General features: G+C 43.6%; 1 protein-coding gene across 1 annotated transcript; it reads right to left on the reverse strand.

The window, feature by feature from the left end:
• Positions 1–292: 292 nt before the first annotated feature.
• Positions 293–1,176, reverse strand: LOC133903682 (uncharacterized). The gene is made up of 2 exons (XM_062345121.1): positions 898–1,176; positions 293–783 (listed from the first exon to the last, which is right to left on the reverse strand). The coding sequence occupies exons 1-2, from the start codon at positions 1,073–1,075 to the stop codon at positions 419–421; spliced, it is 543 nt and encodes a 180-aa protein (XP_062201105.1). The 5' UTR covers positions 1,076–1,176; the 3' UTR covers positions 293–418.
• Between the last annotated feature and the right edge of the window lie 17,484 nt (positions 1,177–18,660).

The raw sequence follows: 18,660 nt of genomic DNA on the forward strand, positions 1-18,660 counted from the left end.
TAGTGATTGCAAGGGAGACGATCTGTTCGGGTCGAAGCCTTTGGATCATCAACGTCGAGTTCTCCACCCACCGACTTATCGCTACCTATCGGAAGATCAGGCCAACATTGCTCATCGGACCCCACTCTCTCCGCAACATTGTAGCACAACTGCTTTGCACTGTAGCACTGGATGAGGTAGCTGCTGGAGCGCAATTCCCAGTACTACAGTACTTTGCGGAGTACTGTAGCACTGGATAATCTCATCTCATGGACGTGCGTGCTAACTGCTACGGCGACTCTGCACGACAACATGATATATTTATGAGAATGTATTATTGTCCAACAAGAAATACTACCAGTAGCGTCACACTCATCTCTCACAGGAGTACATAGACAACACACACAGATATCAATCATAGCAACATCTCCTAGCTAAGCTATTTGATATCGATTTTATGAAGCGTAGTGCTCTTTTGGAAGATGGTCACCTCTAAGAGCACCTTGTCGCCACTTTTCTCCGTTTCCACCTTGATCCCCTCCCTGTTGTAGCCTGCTGTCAAAAGTAGGCGCACGTCAAGCAGATCGTCATTGGCGGCCTTGTACTTGCTTTTGATCGTGAGCACACTACTGTCATTAGGAAGATCAACCTCGACCTCATCTTTGACCCTCGATTCGTCGATGCCTGACACCAGAAACCAGAGCTTGATGACCTTCTGATTCTCGTTTCCTTCATTCTCTACCTTGATTCCCCATTGCGGTTTCTGGTCGCTTCCGAATGTTTTGCGGAAGGAATGAACCAAAGCTTCATCATCAATGGAAAGTCAAGTTATATTTTGAACTCCGCATATCCTACATATGCAGTGGTAGGGGAAAGAAACATTAGCCTTCATTGCGCGTGCATGGACATAGAGCTTACCGTCGGGGGGGATGTTAATAGCTGCACGTGAGACAAGGGTGGTACGCCGGTGTTTGCTGCTAGCCGTCGTGGACATGGGGAGAGGAGCTGCAGCCTGTCTCCATCTCGGCGTGCCAAGAGAAGCCGGCGGCGATCGGCCGACGGCGGCAAGAGCTTGATAAAAACCGACGGCCAACATTGGTTATTTGCTTGATCCACTGACCGATCTTGTGCAGGATGAACTCAGCTGGGGCTAAGGATGCTCGTGGCTGCGGGGATGCCTATGTATTATGTACTACAGGAGCAAGTTAATGGGAGTCATCATGACGGTGGAGAATTGCCTTTGCTTGCTCCGGCTGGCTGGAATAAAGAGGAATTGGCAGGCTCATGCTAAGCTCGCCGCAGCTTTGCTAAAGCAAAAGTAGCTAGATTTCGCCCAACAATTCACTTTGTTCGTCTAACTCTCCAAACAAAAATTTGGCTTCATTTACTAGCCCGAACTATTCAAGTTTGGTCAATTCAAACTCTAATAAAATTTATCTTTGTTGTTTCTCTTTTTACAAGTTGTATATTAATTTAAAATTTTGTAGGATGATAGAAGACAATATACTCTATGTTTGAAAAATATTATAAAAAAGTGTGTCCCTATTTTTCATGTTACGTAGGATTTGATGTCTTCTCTGGTCTCTCGAATTTAGAATTAAAATACAACTCTTACGAGGAGAAACAAAAATGGCGAATCTCAATACAAGGTAAATTGGCCCAGTCTGAATTGTTTGGGTAGTAAAACAAGTCAAAATTTTGTTCAGGAGGTCAAACGAACAACCTGAACTGTTGAGAGTAGTCAAATAGACTTTTGCCTTTTAAAAGCATTTATCCCTTTCTCTCTGTTAGAAGTTCGCAGTTCACGCCTTCGTGATTTTGCATGTAAGTGCGAGACTTCATTTCACTCAGATCCATTTCATTGCGAGGTTGGCACGGACAAGACTAGAGTCACCGGACATTTTATTTTAGAGATAATTCCTGCTATGCCATTGGTGACAAATTCGATGGCATATTGCAGTGGTATGTAAAGAATTGCCCATCCGCCTATACTAGCTAGCCCGTACTATTTCACTTGCTGTTGAGGTTCCTAAGGATATGCTTGGTATACAGGACCAAACCATGTACGCACCAGCCTGGGTAAGCCCATCGTCGACATTGAAGCTCATCTTCGTCTCCTTGTGGGCCCTTATGGCCCTTTCAGAATGAGAGGACAAGAGCCGAGTTTTTTTATTTTTATTTTAAATATTTAAATAAATAGACTTCTGACAGTAAGATTTGTAAAAATAGACAGCTACTGTCACTGAAAGGGCTGCAGCACTTTCAGATGATGGTAAAGATGTCACGGTGGCATCGTCACCCCTTACCCCCTCTCAGAGGACGGGTAGGGCCTGCCCCTCGGCCGCCCCCCTTACCGCCCTATGAGAGGGCGAGTAGCCCCTATCCACCTAATGAGAGGGCGGATAGCCCCTTACCGCCTTCTGAATGAGCGGTGGAGAAATTTGTTTTTTTAATTTAACTTTTGTATACGTCAATTTGAAAAATAATGCACATTCATTCGGTGAAAAATGTTAGTTGTCTCCCTATATTCATGACGACAACAAATAGTGGCATGTACGGTACGTCTAAAGACCAATCTAATAGCGTGCCGTTGCTAATTTTAGCATGCCTTAGAGGGTGAAACTATGATGGATTATATTAAATGCTCTCTACTGAGTGCACTTAAGATATTTATCCTTTCTCAGGGTATCGGGCGCGACGGGCCCTCTCCCGCTTTCTTGTCCTTTCTGCTTCGCGGATTTGAGCCACGGTATGATCCTGCGCTGTCTTGCTCATGCACTCCTCTTACTGCCGCTTCAGCCGTAGTTCCTCCTGCTGTTGCTCGTACTCCCGGCGTGCGTACGTTTGCCTCCTTCATCGTATGCTCATATTGATACATCATTTTTGGTCTTCATTTTGCTCCATATCAAACCATTCAATGAATTCACAGATAGGTGGAGGAGACTGGATAAATAAAACAAGATGTGAGATTAGTAAAACAGTGTGTGAAATAGAGAATAAGATGTAGAAAGTGTCATATGACTGATCTATATTGCTATACCGGTAGGCACTTATACGATCCATGTTAAAGTTTATCGTATTGGTAGTTAGCACATATAAAAAAACGTAGACTATAGATATAAGGAGATATTTTGAGACTGACGAAGCTATAAAGATCGTCACAAAAGCACGTAGAGCATACCATCGGGGAGAATGTTTATAGCTGCACGTGAGACAAAGGTACGCCGGTATTTGCTGCTAGCCGTCGTGGACATGGGAAGAGGAGCTGCAGCCTGTCTCCATCTTGGCGCACCAAGAGAAGCCGGCGGCGATCGGCCGACGGCGGCAAGAGCTTGATAAAAACCGACGGCCAACGTTGGTTAATTGCTTGATCCACTGATCTTGTGCAGGATGAACTCAGCTGGGGCTAAGGATGCTCGTTTCTGCGGGGATGCCTATGTAGTATGTACTGCAGGGTCATCATGACGGTGGAGAATTGCCTTTGCTTGCTCCGGCTGGGTGGAATAAAGAGGCATTGGCAGGCTCATGCTAAGCTCGCTGCAGCTTTGCTAAAGCAAAAGTAGCTAGATTGCGCCCAACAATTCACTTTGTTCGTCTAACTTCCCAAACAAAATTTTGGCTTCATTTACTACCCCGAATTATTCAAGTTTGGTCAATTCAAACTCTAATAAAATTTATCTTTGTTGTTTCTCTTTTTACAAGTTGTATATTAATTTAAAATTTTGTAGGATGATAGAAGACAATATACTCTATGTTAGAAAAAAATTATTAAAAAGTGTGTCCCTATTTTTCATGCATTTCTATACCTTACCGTTTACAACAGTATCAAATGGTTCCAACCTATGAAAATAATCACGAAAATTCTAACTTGTTTTTGTTACGTAGGATTTGATGTCTTCTCTGGTCTCTCAAATTTAGAATTAAAATACAACTCAATATAGGGTAAATTGACCTAGTTTGAATTGTTTGGGTAGTAAAACAAGTCAATTTTGTTCGGGAGATCAAAGAACAACATGAACAGTTGAGAGTAGTAAAATAGACTTCTTTCATTTAAAACCCACATGTGGGAGAGGTCTCTACCCGTTCTCCGATAGAGCGGTAAGGGCAACGGGCGCGGGGTGGGTTTCATCAGTCTTCTGAGAGGACGGTAAGGAGTGGCGATGCTACCGTAACATACTTACCACTCTCTAAAAGGGCTACAGCCTTTTCAGAGGACGGTAGGTGTCTATTTATTTAATTATTTAAAAAAAATTAAAAAAAAACTCGAGAGAAGCCTACTGACAGAAGAGAACGCACGCCCATTTTGCTTGTTTACAACTAACCAGTTTCCTTTGCGACGTGAGGAGAGTATGTTTTCTCTATTAAACAACTATCACAGACATTTCTAAACTAAAAAGCGTCTGTAATTATAGCATTGAACTGTCTATTATTGGGTTTTTATAAACCATATACGATAAAATGTCGATTGTTATTGACTCATAAAGAGTATCAGTTCAAAAATCATCCGTGATGACAGTTTTGGAACCATTTAAATGTGACGGTACGACCTTCCATAGCAGTCACAATCATATCTCTAAGATAACACCAAAATTGGGTTACTCTATTTTGGTGAGTTTAGGATTCGAACACTAGTACACCAAACAATTTGGCGAGAAAAAAATGGAACTATTCGAAAGACAAACAGCTCACCGGCAGATTGATCTTGATAAATTTTGCTCTTAATAATCTTCCAATGTTAATATTATCATTTTCTTTTGAGGTACCAAGAGGGGTGTTGAAAAGCTAAATAAGTTCCAATCTAGATTCTTCTGACAAATTGTTGACCTGAGTTATTGTATCATATTTATTATCAATTCAGTGTATATATTCTCGTTATTTGATCATAAATGTCACTTGACGTATAACATTAACCCCATTTTGTGATAAATTGTGTTTTGTGTGCAATCTATAAAATTAGATGATCTCATGCAGAAGTTGATGTAATTGAGGGATAACAGGCATAATTCATGCAGTCGGCACAAATTAAGATATCATTTATGGCACCCTTTTGAAATTATAAAAAGGCATGAAGTATTACTCCCTCCAATCATAAATACTCTCTCTGTCATAATTGTTAAGTGCATTTTATTTTACAAAAGCCAAACTTTAAATAATTTAACCAACAACTAGCACAAATTATAAGAATGTTTAACATATAACTAGATTCATAAGCTTCCACACTATTGTGGCTATAAATAATATATTTTGTAAGAAAATAATGGTCAAAGTCTAGTGTTGAAAACTAGGCCATAATACAATAAACCTACTATTTCTAAATGGAGGGAGTAAGTATTGTTTTTTGTTGCATACAATCAACATGTTTAAACTTTGACCATCTATATTTTTTTAATATTTCAATTGAACTTTAAAAAATTGTATAACTAGATTTCTCTCGAAAGGTAGTTTCATAATACTACAACTTTGATATATTTTGCATACATTTCATACTGATAACTAGTGATCAAAGTAGCGTATTTGTGACCATGCCGATGTTTAAAACGACACGTATTTATGACTGGAGCGAGCAATATACAAGTAGACAACATTGGAACAATACGTAGCGTAAATTTTACGAGAGGTGTATAGCATATTTTTATTCCAATGAGTGAAAAATCCAAGAAAAGAGATAAAAGCCTCACAACATTTGTTGCGAGCATATACACACGTGGATGGCATTGGTGTTATGGTGGTGTTGTGGGTACATGACTCTACCCACCAAGGTTCAAATCCCGGTCTCCATCTATCTACATGTTTGTGAGTTCAATGGCTGTATGAATTTCTAGTTGGTGCAGAGGCCAGAGTTATACTTCCTTTGTCAAGAAAAACATGTGTGGTTGGCGCATGTCGTGGATGAAGCAGCGCCCGTAGCTAGCAGCCTTGCAAGCATGCCCCTAACGCGCCATAGCATGTTGAAGGTTTATCTAGCTCCTAAGTGTGGTTTTAATACTTAATGACAATGCTTATGGATTAATAATTATGTTGAGAATTATTTGAAATATTTTCCATAGGTGATGCATGATTGATAGAGAATGAATTCATTGAGGAATGTCATGAAGATCAAAAGAGATACATCGAGATCAATAAGCTATAAGTGATGCTCATAAGATGAAGGAGAAGGTTGACAATAAACATGAAGACTAAAGGTACGAGATTGTTAATTAGATTTTATGGACTAACCTATATGTTTTGTGCTTGAGAGTAAGTTGGAGTTAGGTTCCATAAGAAGGCATGAGTTGAATTGAGATATTCAATACTCCATATTGGAAGAGCAAAATCAAGACAAACTTAGTGGATAACTTGTGTGCTTGATGTTTGCGGTTCATGCCTAAGTGGTAAACCAAATGAAGATGATGAAAAGAGAGAAGTCTTGTATCCTTGGTACATGGGAAGCAATCAAGTGTGCTTCATCGAGCTTCCCGAGATCAAGTGAAGATCAAAGTAGGAAGAGAGGATGATCATCATCATCAAGATGAAGAGAAGTGATGGCAAGCCTTGAAGAGTTATGAGAAGTATCGGGGCTTGGATGATGTGTTCATCAAGTCCGACGGGATTACTTAAGGCAAAAGTATAACTAGAATAGGTTTTTTAGTTTTACCGGTCTCAAAAAGTTTGGTGGAAGACCTGGTTATATGATCGATAGGCGTACTGTCAAGAGGGGCTGCTGAAAGCGTTGCTTAATTGTTGTGCCGAATGCTTAAACCATGCTTAGTGTGGGATGGGTTTATGTTGAGAGTTTCTTTTAGGAATTCGTGGTATCTAAATGGGTGTTTTAGATTTAACCCTTTGTGTTGCCAGTCTTAGTGGTGAAAAGTGGTTGTAGCCAAGTCTTAATGGTGTTTGGCATGTTCTATGTGGTTCCTAGTTTAATCTTGGAGGATTAAGCTATGGAAAATTGGTAGAGGTATCCGAATCGATCTTCAGAGTGTTTCTAGATTTGATCCAATGTTAATGAGATCATGAATTTAGTAGGGATGTGTAGCCCTCTGAATAAGATTTCCGTAGAGTTCAAAATCGCTGAAATCAAACATTGAGATCAAAAGTTATTGTCATTTTTAGAGGGTCAGCTGTGCTGATTTTGGAAGTTTCGAGTTAGTAAGAAGTTTTGGTTCAATGCGGAAGGTTAGTAAGAAGTTCTGGTTCAACGCGGAAGGAAGCTCTCAGTTTTGGTTTTCTCTTGAAACCGGAAGTTTCAGTTTTGGACTGAAAGTTCCAAGTTTGATTATCTTTTGAGTAGAAGAACAGTTGTAACGGTAACTTTTTGACCTAAGTCGAAAGCTCCGACTCAGGACCCGGAAGTTCCAGGTTATGCCAGAATGCCTGTAACAGCTAGTTTTTTTAGAATGGAGTAGATGAGGACATCACTCTTTCGGATACACACACACACACACACCTAGTATTCCTCCAACAATAGGTCCATTGACACGAGCTCGTGCACGTCAACTAAATCATGAGGTGAGCTCGTTCCTTAGTGTTCCTTTATATTTTGATAAGGATGGGATGCTACTGAATAATTATGATGTATTGTTACTTAGGAACACGGGAGAAGACCAGCAAGGACGACCAAGCCAAGGTGGAGGTTCAATCAAGTTCGAGTCCGTTTCGGAGTCCAGGACCAGACTGCACTAAAATTATCGCCAAGGAAGCATACGGACTCCGTTTTTGACATTTTACACATGGTTGGAAAGCTAAGGAGATAGGCTTTCCAACGGGACTGGTCCCATGTCCAAATTCTTTCTGAATCAACAGGAATCGTCGAAACAAGTGGACGTCTAAAATCTATCAAGGTGCTACGCCACCATCTTTTGACCCGTTGGGCCGTGTAACGTGTTGGAGTCCATTAGGGATGCGTCCAGGGGTCCTTGGATGATCCTAGTCTCTTATATATAGTAGCCGCCGCCCCAATTAGGGTGGGTTTTGCTTAGATATTGATCTACACACAGATTGTGAGACTTTCGCTCTTATTCCGGACCGACTAGGCTGCCGTAAGTGTTTATGGAACTCCGACTTCGAGTGCTTGAATTCTATTCACAATATTTCAGATTGCATCTTCTACGTTCTTTCTTGTGTTCTCGGTACGCTTGCAGGGATTGAGCCTTCTTGGCGAGGTCAACCGCGCGACACGGTTGATAACCAACGGAGCTGTGGTGTAGTGATTGCAAGGGAGACGATCTGTTCGGATCGAAGTCTTTGGATCATCAACGTCGAGTTCTCCACCTACCGACTTATCGCTACCTATCGGAAGATCAGACCAACAATCTCATCAAATACCCCTTTGCCTCCTTGTGTGGGGGCAGAAGTTTGAAGTGGTTTTTGCTACCTTTGTGGTGTTTGTGAGAGGTGTTAGAACTTGGCATTCCAACTTTGAGTGCTCCTCTCTCCTCTCTATCAAGAATTTGTTAAAATCAAGCTTTTGTGGCTTAGTGAGAATAGAGTGAGGTGTATAGAGCTTGGGTTGCTCACAAGTGTTGTATTAGTTGTGTGTATTTGAGTACTCGGTGTTTATCGTGCGCAAGTTTAGGAGTTTGTTACTTTTGGAGACCACCGTCTCCTATATTGCTCGGTGGTGAATTGCGGATGATCTATTCAAGTGAAGATTGCGAGGAGGCACGGAAGTAGTGACGAAACTCACTATCTCCAGAGTGAAGGAAGAGTTGCCCATAGTGGAGAAGAGGAGTGCATGTGTAACCTCGCGAGGAAAATAGTTGAAAAAGCCCCGGCTCAAGTGTGACTGAGCTTCGTTAACGGAGGCATTGGATATAGGTGGATATACAAACTTTAGTAATAAATCATTTATCTTCGTATTTCCTTACTTGTGTGCACTACTTTAATATCCATGCTTGTATGCTTATTTGTATGTGCATTGAGTTAATTTTGTGATTTTCAAATCTATTTTTCTGAGCTGATCAAATGTTCCGATGAACAGTACATGAACTTCTGATGGATAGTAAAATCGGAACTTCCGATGAAAAGTAATTTTAGAACTTTCGATTAGAGTTTTATTACATATCTTACTAGATTTGAATAATCTTTGTCACACCTTAGAATTGTAACATTCACACTTATTTAGGATGATTGTGAACTAGTTGAGCCTAATATATTTAGGTTTTTCAATTGTGAAAAACCCATCAGTTTATTTTCACTGCAAGTTTAGGTCAAATGGTAAAAGAGGTCGAAGTTTTGTTAAAACACCTATTCACTCCCTTAGGATATCATAGAAAAATCCGTTAGTTTATTTCCGTGCGCATGGACATAGAGCTTACCGTTAGGGGGAATGTTAATAGCTGCACGTGAGACAAGGGTATGCCGGTAATTGCTACTAGCCATCATGGACATGGGGAGAGGAGCTGCAGCCTATCTCCATCTCGGCATACCAAGAGAAGCATGCGGCGATCAGCCGACGGCGGCGATTATCCTTTCAATTGATATCAGTGCCAAGTCTCTTTCTTAAGGCTTTACTGTCTAGAAAGTGAAGATATCAACTAGTGGATTAGTGCGCACAAAACCACTTCTATTAGATGGCTCAAATTATTTTGAGTAGACTACTCGCATGCTTACTATTTTTAGGACTTTGAGTTCCCAAGAGCGAGTTGTAGATGTGAGTATTTCTCCTTCTAGTGATAAATTCATATCACTCGACGAGGAAGAGAAATGTATACATATCAATGCTCAAGCTACTGATGCTTTATTCAATGCCTTGGGCGAAGATGTATTTAACACGATCATGCCGCTTGAGAACACTCATCTTATTTGGACAATGCTTAAAGAAAGATATGACACGCCTAAATAGGATGAAGAATGTCTTCTTTTGAAGATGTCATTTGGAGAGTGATTTGCTTCATCATCACATCATGAGGAGCACCAAACGACTTTCTCCTTTACCCAAGAAGATTTCATTTTGTTATTTTCCTCACCAACATACAAATCTGAGCAAGGTAATGATATGCTGAGTGAGATTAGTAAGTGTCAAATCCTTCTTTTAGACTTTAATAGCACTATAAATGAAATTTCTATATCTACTGGTGTTATTAACCCTTGTATATCATCTTATATTAAAATGCCTATTTACCATGATGGTATGGTTATTTGTTCTCGTAATGATATATCTATTTTTATTAGTACTTGTGAGACTATTATTTTGAAAGAAATAGAAGCTTATGAGAGATAAAATATAGGTAAAGAGATAAAAAAATCAAGAAGAAGACTCTACCTAGGAGAAGATCAAAGACAAACAAGATGTGCTATACATGTCGCGAATATAGGCATTATAGTATGGATTATCCTCAACCTTGAAGTGAAGCATCTACTTCATCAAGATGCTCATCTTCTCACTCCGATACAAAAATATGTCTTATGATAAAAGGTAAAAAGAAAACGGTAAGTGATGTTGATTTTGATAATACTAGTAGTGATACTGGTAATAGCGATGAGATTAGATTTAATTTTTTGAGAAAAAAAGTTACATAAAAATAGTTACTTTTAGTTGTTCACAAATAACATCTTACACCTAAAAATATTACATCAATTACACCTAAAAATTTGTAAAATGCTACAGCCCTGAATGGCTGAATCGATACCCTTCTTTCTCGTTCTCTCCATTCCCTTTCACCATCAGCATGGAGGCCAGCGGCCAGCCAAGTCCTGGAGCCGAGATCCATCTTCTTCCCCATCTACCTCGCTGTACTCTCCCTGGTAACAGGTCCTAGCCACAGCAGCCTAGAGGCTCCATTGCTCACCTTCTCCACGCCTCCAGCACGCCACTCTGCAGCACCTGTTCCTACCTCCCTCCAGGAGCGGCCGAGCAGGTGGGGGTGCTGGGTTGGAGTGCAGCCGTGCAGACGCGTCACGCGCGTGGAAGGGTGCGCTGGGGCCCGGGAAGGTGCTGTTGTTGGAGCCACCTCCTGGCGCCGCAGTCTGCACCGGATTTGATGGGGCGTCGCGTGGAAGCCCTCCTACCCTTCCTTGTCGGTGACGCGACGCCAGTGGTCCTCCGCTGCGACCATGCCGGGGAGAGATGATGTGTCCACGCCGATGGACCGCCGGTGCCAACGCCATCGCGTGGTGGACGCCCGCCTTCCATGCTCATCTTCGCTGCTAAAATGCTCGTTAGAGTGGAGCTGGCCGGTGCGGGGCTGCGGGCTCGATCCTCGTCTGCACACGCCTTCTCATAAGGTAGGGATTTAAAAATAATAATGTGCGTGAAAATGCTTCAGTTGTTCGATCTGATTGGGGATTTAATTTCCAGCCTCATGTGCCTTTTTTGGGCAACACAGCTCGAGATGAACGTGGCACTTTCCGGAATTGGGGGTTCTCGCCGTACGGTTTAGTTTTTCCGTAAATATAAGGTGATTTCTGGCCATCTTCCTTCCTACATGTGTCCATGCTCGAATAAATATAAGAAGATTTCATGTCATCTTTCTTCTTCTGTGGGTCTGTATTCTAATAAATGTAAGGAGATTTTTCCTGCCATATTCCTTCTCTGTGAGTCGGTGCCCCAATACTAAGGAGATTTCTCATGGTATTCCTTCTTTTCTGAGTCTGTGCTCCAATAGTAATATGGAGATTTATCATCATTCTACTTCTTTTGTTGGTCTATGCTCCAATAAATATAGTAAACTTTCTCATCATCTTCCTCATGTGAGTCTGTGCTCCAATAAATATAAGGATATTTCTCCTCATCTTTCTTCTTCAGTGGGTCTGTGCTCCAATAAATATAAGGAGATTACTCACCATTTTTTTTCTTCCGTTGGTCCATGCTCCGATAAATGTAAGGAGATTTCTCTACATGTTCCTTCTGCGAGTAGAAGATTTATCATCCTCTTTCTTCTGTGGGTCTGTGCTCTAATAAATGTAAGGAGATTTCCTGCCATCTTCCTTGTTCAAGTGCGTGCTCGAATAAAAATAAGGAGATTTCTCACCATTTTTCTTTTTTGAGTGTATGCTTCAATAAATGGAAGGAGATTTCCCATCATCTTTCTTCTTTTTGAGTCTGTGCACCAACAATAACTACAGCATGTAAGCTTGAACGTTGACGGCCAGATCAAAGGGCTCAAAAGCCCTGCAGTAGTCTCTCTGCAGTAATATGTGCGGAACCAAAAGATCGCAATTTTCCAAGGAATTAAATTGTCCTATCTCCGTGCTTGTTTATTATCCTGGTGCATAGCTAGGCATAACACTTTACAGCCGCAAAAATAAAGAGTTAAAGCAAAGCCAAATATTATACACATTCTTACTAAAAAATGTTTTTTTTTAAAAATGGCTGATATTAATACTTTTCCTCACATGACGTTCCAACAAAATTCATGAAGCCCAGGAGCGTGGGGCCAAGAATTAACCATGAAAGGGCCAGACAGTAAAACATATCTCATGATGGGGTCCAATATCAAATTTCTTTTTAATTGTATGATAAATTTTTATGTACATACAAGGACTTCACCAAGCATGGCCCCAGGCCCCTCCCCCACCTTGGCGCCGCCCCTACCCCTGACTAGTCGGGTCCTTGTCAGTCTGGGCATCTGCCTTCTGGCCTGCCAGCCTGGTCACCTGGTCTCGTGGTGGGCTCCCAGCTTCCTGAGTCCATCAGCTTTAATGGATAAACTAGTTGCTAACTCTTATTTTACATAGAGAAGCAGATGACGTAGAGATATAGCTGGTTACTAAATTTTATTTTGTAGATGTGAAAGAAAATCTTGGATCACTTGTTTTTCATTAAGAGCTAACTCTAAGTACGAAGTAGGTCTCATCTCATCAGCTCTCTACTCTCTGAGGTACAGGGAATTGGGAGTAGGGTCCCCTATAATTTTTGAGAAATATATTGTTAATGGTTGGAGCTAGCAGCTAGCTTTAAAGAGCTTCCCTAAGTTGTTGATGGACTGACTGGCACTGTACACTAACAGGTTGACTAGTGACGCACACGCACTGAGAATATTTGCAAAATTACACGTCCGTTTTAAAAAAATTGCAACAATAGGCTACCTTGTGTGCCCCATAAATTAGGGAATAAAAAATCCGGTGACATGACATGTGTCGTCCGTTCACATGACGAGACCTTGATCTTGATGTCGCTCAGTGAACAGGTGACACTTTTGTCTCACCCATTGATAGAACGGTAACAAGGTGTTGCCTGATGAACGGGCCACACCTTATTTTGACTGAATTAATTTAATTTGTGGTAGAAAAAGTGTTTATGCGTCGTATTTTTTTTTGTCAAATCATCTAGTGTTATTAGATATTTGTGCGATATTTTAGATACCCAGATTTGATGGAAACACAACGTTAAACACTGTGATTTAACGGGAACTGCGAACTCTTTTCTCCAACAAGGCTTCACCTCCATTTTCTTCTCACTCCCCTCCCCTCCCCTCTCATCTCCTTCTCTTCTCCCTCTCTCTTGGCTGGGTTGAAAACAAAGGGCCGGTTGACGTCGGTAGGGCTGACATGGCCGATTTAAATATCCAAACGGTCTCGCCCACTGTTCTGATGACACCTTTTGGGTGGGCCCACCCTGCGTCGTAGCAACAAAGATCTCGCCCATTCAAGAGGTGAGAGCAAGATCTCACCTGCTGAACAGGCAAGATCCTACAACACCACATTTAATTATGTCTGATAGTCGGGGATCACAAGCCGTCACCTATGCATCGGGCGAGACCTTGCTCTCGCCTGATGAACGGGAAATAGTAGTATATTGTTGCAATTTTTGAAACGATCGTGTAATTTTCCAAATAATATATATATATATATATATATATATATATATATATATATATATATATTCCACACACTGACACCTGACGTTGAGTCACTGTCATTGATGGGCTGCACGCCTGCAACAGTGCAGTGGGCTAGGTAGGAGGGCGACTGCCCCCTTGCCTCCCTCATGTCTCCACCCTAGAAACAGTGGAGTAGACGGTTGTCACAACTCTCTAGGCTCAATGAAAATTGCAATAAAGTTATAGCATTCATTGATAAGGTTGAGGAATGCAAAACATTGTATAGGAAAGAGTGGAACTCCAATATAATAAAAAAAAGCACTTTAAAACTATTGCACTATAAGTAGCTTTATGAAAAAAATGTGCAGAATTAAATGGGTCCGTTTTGATGATCAAAACACAAAATTCTTTCATGCAATGGCAGCATGACGTTCCAACAAAATTCATGAAGCCTAGGGGCGCGGAGCCAAGAATTAACCATAAAAGGGCCAGATAGTAAAACATATCTCATGATGAGTTCACCAAGCATGGCCCCAGGCCCGTCCCCCCACCTTGGCGCCGCCCCTAGAGTTTTTTTTATATATTTTTTCGAGTTTAAATTTAAATAAATAGATTCCCGGTGAAAAGATTTACAAAAGTAGGCGCCCACCGCCCTCTCAGAGGGCTGCAGCCCTCTCAGAGGGCTGGTACGGGTGCTAACCGCCCCCTGAGAGGGCGGTAGGCCTAACCGCCCCCTCAGAGGGCAGCAAGAGGGGCTAACCGCCCTCTCAGGGGGCGATTAGGCCCTGGGGGGGGGGGGCGGTTAGCCCCTAGCCGCCCTCTAAGAGGGCGGTTAGGGGATTTTTTCATGTAAAATTAATTTTTTTCCATTTTATCCTATAAAAATATATTATTTTTTAATTGAAGGAAAAAAAAGAAGGGGTGTAAGGAAATTAAGAAATTAAATTTGGAGTAGGTTATGTAATAACGGGAGGAAAAAATCAGTAATTAGTAGTTGCAGCATTTTACGTGGGTATGGGGTGCGAACGAGGACAAACATAGTATTGAACACATGGTGAAAACATTACAATACACTGTAACCGCGACGACACGATGAGGAAAGAAAGGTGGCATGTACGGTTCGCACTAAGACCTTATTAGTGCGCCGATCCTAATCATAACATGCCTTAGGGAAGGAAAGTATGTCGGGTTACATTAGGTACTCTCTACTGCGTGCATCTAGGATACTTTCCCTTTTGGAGGGCATCGGGACCTGCCGCCTTAGTACGGCGGGCTCTCTCCCGCTTCTTTTCCCTCTTAGCCTCTCGAGCCTGAGCCACGGTACGGTCGTGCGTCGCCTTCCTCATGCGCTCTTCTTCCTCCCGCTTGAGACGAAGTTCCTCTTGCTGTTGCTCGTACTCCCGACGTGCGTACGCTTCCCTTCTCCACCTCATGTTCATGTCGACCCACAGCTTCTGTGAGTCATTTTGCTCATTGTCAAGCCACTGAATAAAATCACAGAGCGGTGGAGGGGACTGAACAAATGGAACAAGATGAGCGGTTAGTAAAAGAGGGTGCGTAATCGGAAGAGATGAGGCGGACATCTGTTACCGTACCGGTCGATAACTAGTTGTTGCATTGCGAGGCTTGTCATACTCGTAGTTGGCACATATGAAGAAGCGTAGTCCATAGGTGTATGAGATGTCCTGCGACTCGTGGAGCTTACAAAGGTCACCACAGAAGCACATTGGTGGTTCGAGACCTTCAGGTACGGTAGTCCCCCAATGTTTCTTTGGTGGGCTCGATGGAGCTGAGGAAGACATTGCACTTGAGAGATATGAGAAATGAGCGATGCTTCTCCGTAAGGAGGTTTGGCTACTTATAGTTGGGGGAGGCAGGAGCATTGAATTCGCTCTTAAAGAAAGGAATTAGGGCATGGGCGTAGCTGGCAGGAGGAGCATCGGATTCCACTTGAAGAATAGGACAGTTTTGTCGTTGCCCATGGTCAGAGATTCCACGTTTATTGGTACACGTGTTGTCATTTACTGATTTGAAAAAACTGGGTAGTGTTGTCACATTGTGTTGTCAAGTCATGGTTAAAGTTTAGTGGTGTGGTCACTTGTTCATTGAACGTGTCTGAATATGAAATGCATTTACGAAATGCTAAGTCGACCATACAAAGTGAACGTGTCTTAATACATATGAGCACATCATGAAGCGAATACGCATATGTTAGTTACAAAAAATGTAAAATGCTACTCATGCCTCCCTCGTTGCCGTCGTCCGTGCGCCCCATCGTGGTCCCGATGCCGCTGGTTAACCCTCACGTGACCCCTGGAGTAGGTGAGGGGGTCAGGTGGGCCGACGTGTCTGCTAGGCCTAGTAGGGACCACCGGTGTCGAGGGCTCGTCATGCGTGGGCTGGGTTTGAAGCAGTGCACTGGAAACCTGGGACCGCTGAAGGACGTCGTAGTCAGGTGTGCCCCCGAAGAAGTCACGGACGATGTCGTATGCAGTGTCGGGGCCAGCCTCATCCTCCTGACTAGGGTAGGAGGACTGTGAAGGCTCGGCAGGCGTCCATGTGTACTGGCTGGAGGGGCCTGTGAACAAATAATCACGTTAGATACGAACAATATGGTATTGAAAGTAGTAGTAAAAAATGTATAATTGTACCTGCGTGGTACGACAGTGCAGCAGAAGAAGGCCACGCTGACGTGCTGTAGTACGTTGCGGGGGGTGGGGGGGGGGTAGGGTGTGGGGCCGCCGAAGACGGACCGGCCTCGTCACCGAAGTAACCTGAGCACAGTTCTAACTTATTTTGCTGAAAGTACTAGAAATTAGGAAGAAGGGTTCCCGGAGTACCTGACTGTAGACGTATAGGGCTCAATCTGTGAGGCTGCGTCGAGACTTGTGCAGACGGACCTAATGAATGTTTAATAACAATAAGTAAAGGATATTGATCAATAATTTTCAAAAGTATAATTCGTACCATGTTGCTCGGACCCTCCAAGACGTGATAGGAGGGGTCGTGTGGGTGCCGACACTGAAGAACGTCGGTGCACGTCTGACGGCCGAGACGACTCGGCGTGTGCACCACTCATCCTAGGAGGCGGCCCTGTTGCATCTGTGGTAGATCGGCAGGAGGTGAGTTTCAGGGCGCGCGTTGTCTTATCGAAAACCCGTCTAATGAAGCTCGCAACATCCGACGCACTTAGGTGATGCCCTTGCCGAACACGGTCCATGACAGCAGCTGCATCCCTATTTACATCATAAATGATATCTGTCTGCGGATACGAACAATAGTAAACAATTAAAGTATACGGTTATGTTCATTCAATATGTAGTACGGACTTCAAAAAATGACTTACTGCTAAAGCGGCGTCCTCGTCCCAATGCACCGGGTATGTCTCCGTTGTCGATGCGACGTGGCCCCGGACATCATCAGGGGTGTAGGTGACACGAGTCCGCGTACGAGGTACGTACCACCGTAGGTACTCCGTAAAGTTTCCCTCGGTGTGGGGACGCGCCTCATCAACGACGTCCTGTAGCGCTTGGGCCCATGTTGCCACGTAAGGGGCCAAGCGGTCCGCCCAGAGGTGGCCAGCTGGCTGGCCTTTCCGCGTGTACCTGCATTGAAACACGGTAAATGTAAGGCAAACTAAAACGAAGGTTGCTCAAACAAAAATTTATCAAATGTACCTGTGGACGTGCAAGGGGACTGTACGGATGGGGACGAGCGGGAATGCCTGGTGACGGCCAAACTGCCGCATGACGCGCTGCGGTGAGTACTCTTCGACGTAGATGTCGAAGACAAGGGGCGCCTTGGTGAGCCAGTACTCCTCGTCATGGGTGCACAAGGGTGACAATCCTGACCCTGCATGTGTATGAACGGCCCGAACGTTGTATGGCTCCCATACCACATCGTTAGGACATAGCCTGTCAAACTGGGTAAGAAAATGCTCGTACGCGCTGCGAGGCTGCTCGTGGGCCCAGTGTGGCTGAGTGACAAACATCAATACAGATATTTAGAGAGTAACATAGTACGAACGAAACTATTAATGTAAATTACGTACCCGTCGATGACACCACAGCGAGACCATTGTCGGCGCGTCCTCTTCCATCTCGCCGTACCACTCCTTTGGGTACGGGGAGCGATCCACCACCGGCCTACCTATGGCGAAATGCTCGTACGACCATAGCTGAAGAAGAAGTGGACACCCGGCAAAAGTGGCTAGCGCCTCCTTCTTCATGCATGCGTCGCAGAGCGCCCGATACATCGCAGCAAGAACAGCTGATGCCCAGCTGAACTGCGGTACATCCTCTGCATGCGCGTCCGCTATCGACCGGGCGTACGGCACAAGGGTCCTCGTAACCAGGTGGCCTTGGCCACTAGTGAACATCACCCACCCAAACAACCAAAGGAGGTAGGTCTCCAAATGTCTCGAGACCGCGTATGCGTTGGCTTGTGGGTGGATGTACGTCGGCTGCATATATGACTGGTGTCAGAAATAATCATTACGACATAATTTGTTAGAAATCGATAGGTTGCATGTTACCATACCTGGAACTGTAGGATCCACTTCTTCGTTGGCCCTCGTGCATCGACTAAGAACTCAGGCACGTACGGGGGTGCATCCTCCTTTCGCTCCACCGGCCCAAATCGCTGATGCATGTCGTTCATCCAGTCAGCCTGCATATCGATCACCCCAACCGCAGCTCCCGCGCAAGGAAGGCCTAAGAGGTAGGAGACGTCCTGCAGGGTCGGGGTCATCTCTCCGCACGGTAGGTGGAACGTATGTGTCTCCGGCCTGCAACGGTCGACCAGTGCTGCTATCAGCGACCGATCGAAGTAGAAACGACGGGCCGCAACCTCGGGGTCCTCCGTCGTTCGGGCCTCGACCAACCAGCAAAGCGGTAGGAGTCCGACCGCTCCCAACCTATAAGTATTGCAGTACATC

The sequence above is a fragment of the Phragmites australis genome, chromosome 21 (assembly GCF_958298935.1).
Source record: "Phragmites australis chromosome 21, lpPhrAust1.1, whole genome shotgun sequence".
Lineage (NCBI taxonomy): Eukaryota > Viridiplantae > Streptophyta > Magnoliopsida > Poales > Poaceae > Phragmites > Phragmites australis.